Here is a 15,654-nt window from a genome sequence, read left to right on the forward strand (position 1 = left end):
TTTGCAAATTATTTTGAAAATTACTCAAAAATCTAAATAAACTTTATAATTATAATGAATTTCTAGAAAAATTAACTAAATTCCCAAAGTGGGGATTTTCATAAATAAATTGGGAATTGAAATTTTTAGCAAAAATCTATAAAATACTTGAAAAATATCAATTTTATGTAAATTTTGTGTATTTTTGTACAATCCCAGAAAATCCCCTAATGGATTTTTTTTTTGTTAGGAAAATGGGAATTCTAAAATATTGCAAAATTTTTGGGAAAAATAACAAAAATTCATATTTTTTCATATCTAATGAAAAATCCGATGAACAAATGCAAATTTTTCAAACTTCAAGCTAAAATATCTCAAAAATCCCATGTGAAGTGAAAAATTTTGAGATATAAACGCTCAGCTCAATCTTTAAGAAAAGTTTTGTCTCTGGATTTTGACTTTTTTTTAAATTTTGTCGTCCTGTGTTATCTATACTTGTACATATGTATGTATGTATATAGCTATAAATGTAAAATGTAATTTGACAATTATGTTTTCGTTTAAATATATTTTACGCCTTGTGTAAGTGTTTTCTTTTCATTCTTAAATTGTTTGTTTGTATTTTTTTTTAATGTATGTATTTTTGTATATATAAATATGAAATTGTTTTGTTGTATGGTTTTGAAAAACTACAATTTTTTTTATTTTTTACTTTTTTTCTGTTTAAAGGTGATATTGTGACAACATATTTAGCGTAATTGGTAAATGGTATCTCCGTGTTAAGTATTGAATATGTATATCTTTCTTCTTTTTTAAGGTTTAGTTTTTGAAAAAAAAAAGTTCTTTCTTTTCGAATTTGTTTGTTGATTTCCTTTTACAACAGTGTAAACCTTTGATGTTTATATAAGGGGGTAATTGAGGTTTTTGTTCTTTGTTTGCAATTTTGGATTAAATAATTTACGTACCATTGGCTTTTGGTAACGGTCGTACTAAATATAATTTCTCACCCTGTTTATTTGTATAGATGGGCGCTCTTTGGTAATGATCTACTAGTTGATCTAAAGTATGAAACTTACGTTGGCCTATGCAGTACATGCTGTTTTCCACATGAACACGGAAATGTTTATTACGTCCCGGAGCCTTAAGAGAAACTGAGTAATCACCCATCTAAAATGGAAAATTCATTATAACTCTATATTTAATTCTTACTCAACAAACCTACATTAGTTTCACTGTCACGTATTAGAAAATCACCATCATGACCGTGTTGATTTAAGACCGTATCACATTGACTGCGTGTTATAGCTCCATAATACCATGATTTACCCGCCAAATTAGGCCTTTCCATGGGTGGTGGTGAATTTTGTGGCATACCATCAGCCCGACGATCGATTGAGTCACCATTGGCATTTGCACCGCCACCAATGCTGCCACCACCACCTCCACCACCATTGCCACCAGCATTACCATTGCCCGCTGCCCCACCATTATTGCGATAGGGTGTGGCCAAATAATCATTTAACTCTTGTAAATAATTGCGTGGAACTAAACCGACTTGACCCTGATTATTTCGTGCCTTATACCAATCGGGATCGGAGGCAGGACGATCAACAATCTCTAAACGATCGCCTTTTTCAAATGATAATTCTTGATCATTATTTGAATTGAAGCTATATAAAGCCACCTAACACAAAAAACAGAGAAACAAATTAAACTTATAATTCATTTGCCAATTTCATAAATTCTACTCACCACTATATCTAATACATTTTCAGCCATTGCATATGTATGTATCTCACCATCATTATCACAATCCTCAGTTGTGTAATTGCTTGGAAACCAGCCCACGGCATTACCACTTTGTCCTCGCCACCAACCGTCGTTGGATTTCTCCAATATAAGTATACGTGTACCCTTGGTTAGTGACAACTCATCCGGTTGTTGTGCTTGATAATTATATTTCACAATAGCTGAACCAATAGCCTCTGATGGATCTGGGGGCAGTCTTCGCGACATTGTTGGACTTTCGATTTGTCTTGATGGAGAACAATTGGGTAATGTTTTCGAGCCTGAACCTTTTTTCACTTTTTTCTTTATGCTGTAAAAATATAAGAGATAAATATTAGAAAATATTTCATTTATTTCAAAATCATTATCAATTTGTGTTGTTCTTATTTATATATTTCTGCTAAATTTATTTATCTTATGGAATGTTTTTCGAGATGTATCATGAGAATTTTTTTTACTTATATATGTTAAACATGTTTTTAAGCATAAATTACTAAGTACCAATTACTCATAAAATTAGTTTTTATTTAATTTAAATCACACTATCCAAATTTTTTTCACTTTTTTATCATAGATTTTATTTGAAACACATTTTAATTAAAAGTATTAAAATTGTATTAGTTTCACAACTAATATTATAACGCATTTGTTATAGTTTGGAGTTAAGATCAATCCGCTTTAAATCTATTCTAGAACTAAAACTGAAGTAGAAATGAACTAAAATTTAACTAGAACTGAACTAGAATTGAACTAGAACTGAACTTGAACTGAACTAGAACTGAACTAGAACTGAACTAGAACTGAACTAGAACTGAACTAGAACTGAACTAGAACTGAACTAGAACTGAACTAGAACTAGAACTGAACTAGAACTGAACTAGAACTGAACTAGAACTGAACTAGAACTAGAACTGTACTAGAACTGAACTAGAACTGACTAGAACTGAACTAGAACTGAACTAGAACTGAACTAGAACTGAACTAGAACTGAACTAGAACTGAACTAGAAACGAACTAGAACTGAACTAGAACTGAACTAGAACTAGAACTGAAACTAGAACTGAACTAGAACCTGAACTAGAACTGAACTAGAACTGAACTAGAAACTGAACTAGACTGAACTAGAACTGAACTAGAACTGAACTGGAACTGAACAAGAACTGACTAGAAACTGAACTAGAACTGAACTAGAACTGAACTAGAACTGAACTAGAACTGAATTAGAACTGAACTAGAACTGAACTAGAACTGAATTAGAACTGAACTAGAACTTGAACTAGAACTGAACTAGAACTAGAAAACTGAACTAGAACTGAACTAGAACTAGAACTGAACTAGAACTGAACTAGAACTGAACTAGAACTGAACTAGAACTGAACTAGAACTGAACTAGAACTGAACTAGAACTGAACTAGAACTGAACTAGAACTGAACTAGAACTAGAACTGAACTAAACTAGAACTGAACTAGAACTGAACTGGAACTAACTAGAACTGAACTAGAACTGAACTAGAACTGAATTAGAACTGAACTAGAACTGAACTAGAACTGAACTAGTACTGAACTAGAACTGAACTAGAACTGAACTAGAACTGAACTAGAACTGAACTAGAACTGAACTAGAACTGAACTAGAACTGAACTAGAACTGAACTAGAACTGAACTAGAACTGAACTAGAACTGAACTAAAACTGAACTAGAACTGAACTAGAACTGAACTAGAACTGAACTAGAACTGAACTAGAACTGAACTAGAACTGAACTAGAACTAGAACTAGAACTGAACTAGAACTGAACTGAACTAGAACTGAACTAGAACAGAACAAGAACAGAACTAGAACAGAACTAGAACAGAACTAGAACTGAACTAGAACTGAACTAGAACTGAACTAGAACTGAACTAGAACTGAACTAGAACTTGAACTAGAACTGAACTAACTGAACTAGAACTGAACTAGAACTGAACTAGAACTGAACTAGAACTGAACTAGAACTGAACTAGAACTGAACTAGAACTGAACTAGAACTGAACTAGAACTGAACTAGAACTGAACTAGAACTGACTAGAACTGAACTAGAACTGAACTAGAAACTGAACTAGAACTGAACTAGAACTGAACTAGAACTGAACTAGAACTGAACTAGAACTGAACTAGAACTGAACTAGAACTGAACTAGAACTGAACTAGAACTGAACTAGAACTGAACTAGAACTGAACTAGAACTGAACTAGAACTGAACTAGAAGAACTGAACTAAACTAGAAAACTAGAAACTAGAACTGAACTAGAACTGAACTAGAACTGAACTAGAACTGAACTAGAACTGAACTAGAACTAGAACTAGAACTGAACTAGAACTGAACTAGAACTGAACTAAACTAGAACTGAACTTTTCGTATAAGACTTTAGCCAGTTGTCCTGTGAATTTAAACAGAATTTTGAGAAAACATCCTCCCAATCCAGTCATTTTTTATTATTCCCTAATCTCTGAACTTTCAATACATTTCCACATACATATGTATATAGGTTAAAGAAAAACCCCTGAAATATTTCTAATTACAATATTTATTATCATTTAAGCTCGTAATGCAACACTATATCATTCATTATTCATTATTAATAAATTGAACATTTTATTGCCTTTAAAATAATCATTGTTTTACTATATGAAAAAAAAATGTTTCAAAACACCAGAAACAGAAAAAAAATTATGTTATCAAAAATGAACTTTATTATTTTTTTATTATTACGTAAAAGTGTATAATAATACTACACTTTCCTATGCATAGATGACGGAATCAAAAGAATACAAACAATAATAATAAGGGAGGAATTTTAATGATGATTATGAGCCACGCGAGTTCATAAAAAAACACACACACACAATGTTATATAAATAACCATATGAAGTACTTGTATATGCAGATATAATGACAAATACGGCATGTTTGCTGAGGGAATTTGAGAAATGGTACTATAACATGAATACAATAGGTACTTTCTGGGTAAATTTGATTTTATGGGAAGTCTCTTAAGAAAATTATGTAAATAATATTACAAATTATTCATGAAGGAATATAATAGAAAATATTTTCAATAATAAAAGTTTAATCTGCACAAAGTGATTGGTACTTTTTAAATGGTACTTTCCTAAAATATAGTACTTAGATAAACACAACTCTATTTTCCTAAAAAAAATCTATAAATGATCAACTTCTTAAGTATTGAAGTGTTGATTAAGGAGGAACAACAAAAAATGTTTAAAATAACACACTTTATATACACACAACAACTATAAAAAAAGAAACAAATGGAGCGATGAAAAATACATTTGTTTTATACAAAGGGGACAATATACAAAAAACACACACACACACAGAAGAAAGTGAGTTATATAGAAGTGTGGGGGCGGGAGTAAAAATACATATTTTCACATAACACTTAGGGTTTGAACAAGTGATTCCAAATAAACTTTTCTGAATAGCAACATAAAAATTGATATAAAATAATAATGTGAAATAAACTAAATGAACTAAATGAAATTGCTACTTAAAAAATCAAAATAAAAAAATTGAGCAAAAAACAAAGCTTAGCTAAATGAAGGGGAATAAATAAAAAAGAAAAACATTTTTTTGGATTAGTAGGAATTGGTAATTTAAGAATAATTTTGATAATATATTGTTATTATTATTATCTATAACTTACCTATCAAATAATGATGGTTTTTCCTTTTTTACATAATTACTGGGCACATAACCCGATTGATTGCGATTATTTTGTACACGCCACCAATGTTTGGAATCATCTAATAGTAAATAACGTTCATTTTTTCGTAAATCCAATTCTTGGGCTCCCTGAGCAGCATAATCGTATTTGGCTACAACGTAGCAAACATCTTCTTGTGATTTTCCTAGAATATTTTAGAAAAAGATATTGAAATTATAAATGTTATTTACTGCAAATAATTGAAGCATGAATTTGAGAAGTTGGAACAAATAAGTGTCAGTTCTAGTTCAGTTCTAGTACAGTTCAAGCTTAGTTCTAGTTCAGTTCTAGTTCAGTTCTAGTTCAGTTCTAGTTCAGTTCTAGTTCAGTTCTAGTTCAGTTCTAGTTCAGTTCTAGTTCAGTTCTAGTTCAGTTCTAGTTCAGTTCTAGTTCAGTTCTAGTTCAGTTCTAGTTCAGTTCTAGTTCAGTTCTAGTTCAGTTCTAGTTCAGTTCTAGTTCAGTTCTAGTTCAGTTCTAGTACAGTTCTAGTTCAGTTCTAGTACAGTTCTAGTTCAGTTCTAGTTCAGTTCTAGTTCAGTTCTAGTTCAGTTTCTAGTTCGGTTCTAGTTCAGTTTCTAGTTCAGTTCTAGTTCCCGTTCTAGTTCAGTTCTAGTTCAGTTCTAGTTCAGTTCTAGTTCAGTTTCTAGTTCAGTTCTAGTTCGTTCTAGTTCAGTTCTAGTTCAGTTCTAGTTCAGTTCTAGTTCAGTTCTAGTTCAGTTCTAGTTCAGTTTCTAGTTCAGTTCTAGTTCAGTTCTAGTTCAGTTCTAGTTCAGTTCTAGTATTTCAGTTCTAGTTCAGTTCTAGTTCAGTTCTAGTTCAGTTCTAGTTCAGTTCTAGTTCAGTTCTAGTTCAGTTCTAGTTCAGTTCTAGTTCAGTTCTAGTCAGTTCTAGTTCAGTTCTAGTTCAGTTCTAGTTCATAGTTCTAGTTCAGTTCTAGTTCAGTTCTAGTTCAGTTCTAGTTCAGTTCTAGTTCAGTTCTAGTTCAGTTCTAGTTCAGTTCTAGTTCAGTTCTAGTCAGTTCTATTTAGTTCTAGTTCAGTTCTAGTTCAGTTCTAGTTCAGTTCTAGTTCAGTTCTAGTTCAGTTCTAGTTCAGTTCTAGTTCAGTTCTAGTTCAGTTCTAGTTCAGTTCTAGTTCAGTAGTTCAGTTCTAGTTCAGTTCTAGTTCAGTTCTAGTTCAGTTCTAGTTCAGTTCTAGTTCAGTTCTAGTTCAGTTCTAGTTCAGTTCTAGTTCAGTTCTAGTTCAGTTCTAGTTCAGTTCTAGTTCAGTTCTAGTTCAGTTCTAGTTCAGTTCTAGTTCAGTTCTAGTTCAGTTCTAGTTCAGTTCTAGTTCAGTTCTAGTTCAGTTCTAGTTCAGTTCTAGTTCAGTTCTAGTTCAGTTCTAGTTCAGTTCTAGTTCAGTTCTAGTTCAGTTCTAGTTCAGTTCTAGTTCAGTTAGTTCAGTTCTAGTTCAGTTCTAGTTCAGTTCTAGTTCAGTTCTAGTTCAGTTCTAGTTCAGTTCTAGTTCAGTTCTAGTTAAGTTCTAGTTAAGTTCTAGTTAAGTTCTAGTTCAGTTCTAGTTCAGTTCTAGTTCAGTTCTAGTTCAGTTCTAGTTCAGTTCTAGTTCAGTTCTAGTTCAGTTCTAGTTCAGTTCTAGTTCAGTTCTAGTTCAGTTCTAGTTCAGTTCTAGTTCAGTTCTAGTTCAGTTCTAGTCAGTTCTAGTTCAGTTCTAGTTCAGTTCTAGTTCAGTTCTAGTTCAGTTCTAGTTCAGTTCTAGTTCAGTTCTAGTTCAGTTCTAGTTCAGTTCTAGTTACAGTTCAAGTTTAGTTTCTAGTTCAGTTCTAGTTCAGTTCTAGTTCAGTTCTAGTTCAGTTCTAGTTCAGTTCTAGTTCAGTTCTAGTTCAGTTCTAGTTCAGTTCTAGTTCAGTTCTAGTTCAGTTCTAGTTCAGTTCTAGTTCAGTTCTAGTTCAGTTCTAGTTCAGTTCTAGTTCAGTTCTAGTTCAGTTCTAGTTCAGTTCTAGTTCAGTTCTAGTTCAGTTCTAGTTCAGTTCTAGTTCAGTTCTAGTTCAGTTCTAGTTCAGTTCTAGTTCAGTTCTAGGTCAGTACTAGGTCAGTACTAGGTCAATTCTAGTTCAGTTCAAGTTCAGTTCTAGTTCAGTTCTAGTTCAGTTCTAGTACAGTTCTAGTTCAGTTCTAGTACAGTTCTAGTTCAGTTCTAGTTCAGTTCTAGTTCAGTTCTAGTTCAGTTCTAGTTCGGTTCTAGTTCAGTTCTAGTTCGGTTCTAGTTCAGTTCTAGTTCAGTTCTAGTTCAGTTCTAGTTCAGTTCTAGTTCAGTTCTAGTTCAGTTCTAGTTCAGTTCTAGTTCAGTTCTAGTTCAGTTCTAGTTCAGTTCTAGTTCAGTTCTAGTTCAGTTCTAGTTCAGTTCTAGTTCAGTTCTAGTTCAGTTCTAGTTCAGTTCTAGTTCAGTTCTAGTTCAGTTCTAGTTCAGTTCTGGTTCAGTTCTAGTTCAGTTCTAGTTCAGTTCTAGTTCAGTTCTAGTTCAGTTCTAGTTCAGTTCTAGTTCAGTTCTAGTTCAGTTCTAGTTCAGTTCTAGTTCAGTTCTAGTTCAGTTCTAGTTCAGTTCTAGTTCAGTTCTAGTTCAGTTCTAGTTCAGTTCTAGTTCAGTTCTAGTTCAGTTCTAGTTCAGTTCTAGTTCAGTTCTAGTTCAGTTCTAGTTCAGTTCTAGTTCAGTTCTAGTTCAGTTCTAGTTCAGTTCTAGTTCAGTTCTAGTTCAGTTCTAGTTCAGTTCTAGTTCAGTTCTAGTTCAGTTCTAGTTCAGTTCTAGTTCAGTTCTAGTTCAGTTCTAGTTCAGTTCTAGTTCAGTTCTAGTTCAGTTCTAGTTCAGTTCTAGTTCAGTTCTAGTTCAGTTCTACTTCAGTTCTAGTTCAGTTCTAGTTCAGTTCTAGGTCTGTTCTAGTTCAGTTCTAGTTCAGTTCTAGTTCAGTTCTAGTTCAGTTCTAGTGTAGTTCTGTTACAGTTATAGTTATAGTTCTGTTCTAGTTCAGTTCTAATTAATTTTTTTCGATTACAAAAAAATGTTTAAGCTTTTCAAATTCATCTCTTCTTAATGTAAAAATTAATTTCCAGAAATATTTCAAAAATCATTACCGTGCTTCATATTGCCCGCCATTGATTGTTGACCACCACAACTAGAATTACCGCTACTACTGCCAGCACTATAATCGCCACTATTAGAAGTTGTTACTTGACTAAAGGTGACACTTTTATGTTGAGCACTACAGGAAGATGCCGTCGATAAATTACGTTGATGATGCTGTGGTGGTGGCTGTGGATAACGTGGTTGATGAGCCGGTGAAGCTGGTGTTGTTGGATAAGATCCCTGCTGTTGCGAGTGTGGATGATAATGTGATCCCACAACTATGTGTTGCTGTTGTTGTTGATAGTTTTGATGTGGCAGTGGCTGTGGTTGTTGATGATGCAAATGATGACTGTGATGTGTATTGTTTTGTGTTGTTGTTGAGGGTTCAGGGATATTACGCGCAAATCGTTGAGGATATTCCAACATTCCAAGAAACTCCTCTAAAATTTATTTAGAGGAGAGCTATTAAAACAAGAAACACTAAATCGAGGACGGGGGAATAATGGAATGTCTTTTGGTTTCTTAACTCCGTTCTTCAGTTCTTTATTAAATTGCCTTGGGATTTCCTTATTCTATGAGCTGCCTGCCAATGATTTTCAAAATTAGTTTTGTGTAATGATAATACTCTTAATTTGTAAGCTGTTTACAAGCTTTCTCTTATGATCAGATGACAAGAATGACGATGTATGCAGATGATGTGATGGTATTTAGTTTTGCCTTAAGTTGAATCCAATTGTCTACAATGATCGTCTAGGATTTGATGATGATGCCAATATTTGAACATTTCTAAAGTTGCAATAAAGCAAAATCAAGAATGCAATTCATATTAAAAGCAACCAAAAAATGAAAAGAGAAGATAGAAAGAAACAAAAACAGAAAGAGAACATAAATCAAAAGTTATAAAAAAGCATATTAATTTATATATAAAATACCATATAAAAAAAGCTATTAAATAAAACCATTTTTTTTAACAATAAACAAGCAATTTAGAAGAAATTTTTTTTTTTTTTTTTTTTTTTTGTTAAAATTAATTTAAATTGATAAAAATATTGATTAAGTAGTTATAATTACACTTGCTGCAAAAAAATGTTTTAGATTGTGTGATTTTTTATTAATTTTAAATGAACAGAAATGATTTAAAACTTTACAATACAAATTTCAATTTAAAGAGAGAGAGAGAGAGAGAGAGATGAATGTAGCAAAATTATGACCGGCTTATTGTCACTATTTGTTATTTTAGAAATTTATGAATAAATTAGGGTCAATTTCAAATACTAGTCAATTTACTAAAAACCTAGAACATGTGGAAATCTGACCTACTAACATATTTATAACATAAAATTTAAAGTCAAAAAACTTTTCTATTTAATATTCCAAAAAGTAACTTGAACATTTTCAGGTAAATGAACACAAGAAGTTAATCCAAACATCTTTTTTAACGTGTTAAACTAGTTTTCTTAGCGCTCTGTACAGTGGGTAAATTTTGTCTTCGTTTAAATTAAATTTTTTTAATGAAATAAAACTACTCCTATAGTTGAAAGAAGTGTGAAAAGAACTGAACTAGAACCGAACTAGAACTGAACTAGAACTGAACTAGAATTGAACTAGAACTGAACTAGAACTGAACTAGAACTGAACTAGAACTGAACTAGAACTGAACTAGAACTGAACTAGAACTGAACTAGAACTGAACTAGAACTGAACTAGAACTGAACTAGAACTGAACTAGAACTGAACTAGAAACTGGACTAGGACTGAACTAGAACTGAACTAGAACTGAACTAGAACTGAACTAGAACTGAACGAGAACTGAACTAGAACCGAACTAGAACTCAACTAGAACTGAACTAGAACTGAACTAGAACTGAACGAGAACTGAACTAGAACTGAACTAGAACTGAACTAGAACTGAACTAGAACTGAACTAGAACTGAACTAGAACTGAACTAGAACTGAACTAGAACTGAACTAGAACTGAACTAGAACTGAACTAGAACTGAAACTGAACTAGAACTGAACTAGAACTGAACTAGAACTGAACTAGAACTGAACTAGAACTGGACTAGGACTGAACTAGAACTGAACTAGAACTGAACTAGAACTGAACGAGAACTGAACTAGAACCGAACTAGAACTCAACTAGAACTGAACTAGAACTGAACTAGAACTAACGAGAACTGAACTAGAACTGAACTAGAACTGAACTAGAACTGAACTAGAACTGAACTAGAACTGAACTAGAACTGAACTAGAAACTGAACTAGAACTGAACTAGAACTGAACTAGAACTGAACTAGAACTGAACTAGAACTGAACTAGAACTGAACTAGAACTGAACTAGAACTGAACTAGAACTGAACTAGAACTGAAACTAGAACTGAACTAGAACTGAACTAGAACTGAAACTAGAACTGAACTAGAACTGAACTAGAACTGAACTAGAACTGAACTAGAACTGAACTAGAACTGAACTAGAACTGAACTAGAACTGAACTAGAACTAGAACTGAACTAAACTAGAACTGAACTAAACTAGAACTGAACTAAACTAGAACTGAACAAGAACTGAACTAGAACTGAACTAGAACTGAACTAGAACTGGACTAGAACTGAACTAGAACTGAACTAGAACTGAACTAGGACTGAACTAGAACTAAACTAGAAGTAAACAAGAACTTAACTAGAACCAACCATTTAAAAACTAAATATTTTCCTTTTTTTTGGCAATTTTCCCCACTGTACACTGATGTAAACAAAAACACACAATTTTCTGAATAAGTAATTTTAAAATTGACTGTAGAAAATATTTCAAAATTTGAATAAAACATATTTTAGATGTAGATTTTTGTGACAAAGATTTAATAAACATAAAGTAAGAAATGTACGTCTCGTTGAATTTATTCTTTTGAGAAGACTAGGAGGAGCAGTTGTTGTTTTTATTATTATTTTCCTTTTGCACATATTGAAATTATGCTTCGTTTGGTGTCCTAGTTATTCATGCTAATATAAATATATGTGTACAAGTATTATTTTTTCACTTTATTTTCGTATTCAGATTGTTCAGTTAAAGTGTGTTATGCAAATATAACTTCTAGAGTAGTTCATGTGCATTCAGTTCATGTTTGTTTTTGTAAGGGTTTTTTTCTCTGAATTTGTACAACAGCACAGTACAGAGCCGAGCAGAGTTAGAATACAGAAAATTGCATTTCAATATCTAAGTAGCAGTAGAATGTATGTAAAAGTAATAACAGTTTTGTTATTAAACTTTTTTAGTTAAAATTGCAAACAAATTGAAGTGACAAACGTATATTGTTTAAAACAAGGGGAAAATTTACAATAAATAGGGGATAGTGTATTCAGTTTTTAGATTTAAATAATAATAAATTTAAAATATCTAATAATAATACATATTTTATTAGGGTGTGATTACTTTTAGGCGTGGATTTTATTAAATTTTTGTGTTTAAATTGTTTATTAATAAACAAATTTTTTAAGGAAATTTTTAAATTATTTTTTTACATTGAATATACTAGAACTAGAACTGAACTAGAATGAACTAGAACTGAACTAGAACTCAACTTTAACTGAACTAGAACTCAACTTTAACTGAACTAGAACTCAACTTTAACTGAACTAGAACTGAACTAGAACTGAACTAGAACTGAACTAGAACTGAACTAGAACTGAACTAGAACTGAACTAGAACTGAACTAGAACTGAACTAGAACTGAACTAGAACTGAACTAGAACTGAACTAGAACTGAACTAGAACTGAACTAGAACTGAACTAGAACTGAACTAGAACTGAACTAGAACTGAACTAGAACTGAACTAGAACTGAACAAGAACTGAACTAGAACTGAACTAGAACTGAACTAGAACTAATGAACTAGAACTGAACTAACTGAACTAGAACTGAACTAGAACTGAACTAGAACTGAACTAGAACTGAACTAGAACTGAACTAGAACTGAACTAGAACTGAACTAGAACTGAACTAGAACTGAACTAGAACTGAACTAGAACTGAACTAGAACTGAACTAGAACTGAACTAGAACTGAACTAGAACTGAACTAGAACTGAACTAGAACTGAACTAGAACTGAACTAGAACTGAACTAGAACTGAACTAGAACTGAACTAGAACTGAACTAGAACTGAACTAGAACTGAACTAGAACTGAACTAGAACTGAACTAGAACTGAACTAGAACTGAACTAGAACTGAACTAGAACTGAACTAGAACTGAACTAGAACTGAACTAGAACTGAACTAGAACTGAACTAGAACTGAACTAGAACTGAACTAGAACTGAACTAGAACTGAACTAGAACTGAACTAGAACTGAACTAGAACTGAACTAGAACTGAACTAGAACTGAACTAGAACTGAACTAGAACTGAACTAGAACTGAACTAGAACTGAACTAGAACTGAACTAGAACTGAACTAGAACTGAACTAGAACTGAACTAGAACTGAACTAGAACTGAACTAGAACTGAACTAGAACTGAACTAGAACTAGAACTGAACTAGAACTGAACTAGAACTGAACTAGAACTGAACTAGAACTGAATTAGAACTGAACTAGAACTGAACTAGAACTGAATTAGAACTGAACTGAACTAGAAGTGAACTAGAACTGAACTAGAACTGAACTAGCACTGAACTTGCACTGAACTAGAACTGAACTGAACTAAACTGGAACATATATACATATTAGAGGTTTAACATTCGAAATTATGTACTTTCGAAATGATGATAATGTAATCCTGGTTGAAGTACTTCATTCCTTTCTTGTGTACGGTGCAATAACATTTGTGTAGATATTTTCTTTAAAAACTAAATAAAGTGTTCTATACAAATTTGTCATTAAACCTGGCCCTTTTTTTTAACAAAAATATTGGAATTGACTATAAGTAAGCTATTTTCTAGACAAAAAACTAATAAATGAATCATATTTGTTACACCTTTATACGCCAAATAAAAAACTTTTAACAAATATATTCAACACCATGTCAATAATAATAAAACTAAATAAATTTTCAATTTATATTTATGAATATACAAATAGATTTCAATTTAAAGATAAATGTTCTAAACTTTTAAATATAACAGTTTAATATAAATAAAAAAAGAATTGAAAAAATATATATTTAAAATGGTCCATATAATTTATGCGTTTTTCACATTTTTTTTATAGGTTTTGTGTATAAGGTTAAACGATTAAGAAATTAATCCGAATAATTTCGAAAATATAACAAAATATCTAAGCAACTGTGTAAAAATTTTGTTAATAAATTTGCACCAAAGCAAGAAGGCAAATGTTGAAACTAATTTGTAATAAACAAATCACATAATGATTAAATTTTTGGATTAATTATTTAAATCAATATTTAGTTTAAAAATTTAACAATTCCTTGAAACCACAAACAACGATTAATAATCATACTCTATTCTAAATATCACTAACTGTTTGTTTTGGCACCCAACCCTAAATTAAAAAATAATATTACGTTAAAAAGGGCGTGCTAGGGGAAATATGCTTTTATGAAAAAAAAAAAATGATTTTTTTAAATCTTGTAACGCAAGCCAGAAACAACGCCTACACAATCTACTCAAATAAAGGAAACAACCGACCAAACAATATGTCCAAAAAATTACTACTACGATTACACAATGTTTTCCGTTTTTGAGATTTTTTTTTCTTCTTTTCATCTAGAAAATGTATGTTGGTAATAAAAACAAGCAAACGACCAATAAACATGTACAACGTACCATACATTAAGATATGGTTGGAGTCAATGTTGTATGTCAGATTGTGGTTTGTTGTTGGTTTCGTTCTTCTTACGTCTATACAATATATTCAGTTGACGTCTTAGACACTGCCATAAGCTAAAATTTCAAGGACGTTATAAGCTTCTATTATTAGATGTTAGATGTTGATTATTATAACCATCATATTTACAAACATACGTCCATATGTACATACAAAAGTATTATAAAACATGAGTATGTACCTAAGACAAATATATATTATGTAGTTACAGATGTTTAAAAGATCCATTTCTTTAATAGAATTTCGATATGTTATATTTGGAAATTCAAAGTTAGTTTTATTTGAGAGCAATTTCTACAATTTTCCAATTTCAAACTTAAGAAATTGTCATAAAATTTAAACTTTTTTTAGAAAATAAGCTCTTGAATATGTCTTCGAAAATGTTCGCATTAATGAGGCCAACTTCTCCGATTTCGAACTGAAGTATAAACACAAAATTTCGAAAAATTCGAAGATATCATGATTTATAATTTTTAATAATTTTAAAATTATTTTAGTTAGTTAACCACTAACTAACTAACTAACTAACTAACTAACTAACTAACTAACTAACTAACTAACTAACTACTAACTAACTAACTAACTAACTAACTAACTAACTAACTAACTAACTACTAACTAACTAACTAACTAACTAACTAACTAACTAACTAACTAACTAACTACTAACTAACTAACTAACTAACTAACTAACTAACTAACTAACTAACTAACTAACTAACTAACTAACTAACTAACTAACTAACTAACTAACTACTAACTAACTAACTAACTAACTAACTACTAACTAACTAACTAACTAACTAACTAACTAACTACTAACTAACTAACTAACTACTAACTAACTAACTAACTAACTAACTAACTAACTAACTAACTAACTAACTAACTAACTAACTAACTAACTAACTAACTACTAACTACTAACTAATAACTACTACTAACTAACTAACTAACTAACTAACTAACTAACTACTAACTAACTAACTAACTACTAACTAACTAACTAACTAACTAACTAACTAGCTAACTAACTAACTAACTAACTAACTAACTAACTAACTAACTAACTAACTAACTAACTAACTAACTAACTAACTAACTAACTAACTAACTAACTAACTAACTAACTAACTAACTAACTAACTAACTAACTAACTAACTAACT

The 15,654-nt window shown here is 31.3% G+C and overlaps 1 protein-coding gene across 3 annotated transcripts in view; it reads right to left on the reverse strand.

Annotated features, from left to right (window-relative positions):
• Positions 1-645: 645 nt before the first annotated feature.
• The window catches only part of LOC119605629 (cytoplasmic protein NCK1), a 50,138-nt gene continuing 35,129 nt past the window's right edge, over positions 646-15,654 (reverse strand). For 2 of the 3 annotated variants that reach the window (XM_037958849.1, XM_037958848.1), the window contains 5 exons: positions 8,658-9,435; positions 5,474-5,678; positions 1,732-2,077; positions 1,202-1,663; positions 646-1,146 (listed from right to left, as the gene is read on the reverse strand). In XM_037958849.1, coding sequence (XP_037814777.1) covers positions 937-1,146; positions 1,202-1,663; positions 1,732-2,077; positions 5,474-5,678; positions 8,658-9,075 — 1,641 coding nt within the window. In that variant the 5' untranslated portion in view covers positions 9,076-9,435 and the 3' untranslated portion in view covers positions 646-936. The remainder of the gene's footprint in view (positions 1,147-1,201; positions 1,664-1,731; positions 2,078-5,473; positions 5,679-8,657; positions 9,436-15,654) is intronic. The other variant, XM_037958850.1, reaches the window with a different exon arrangement.

The sequence above is a fragment of the Lucilia sericata genome, unplaced genomic scaffold, assembly GCF_015586225.1.
Source record: "Lucilia sericata isolate MDLA Ls3-8-SP2 unplaced genomic scaffold, ASM1558622v1 Contig000505F_arrow, whole genome shotgun sequence".
Lineage (NCBI taxonomy): Eukaryota > Metazoa > Arthropoda > Insecta > Diptera > Calliphoridae > Lucilia > Lucilia sericata.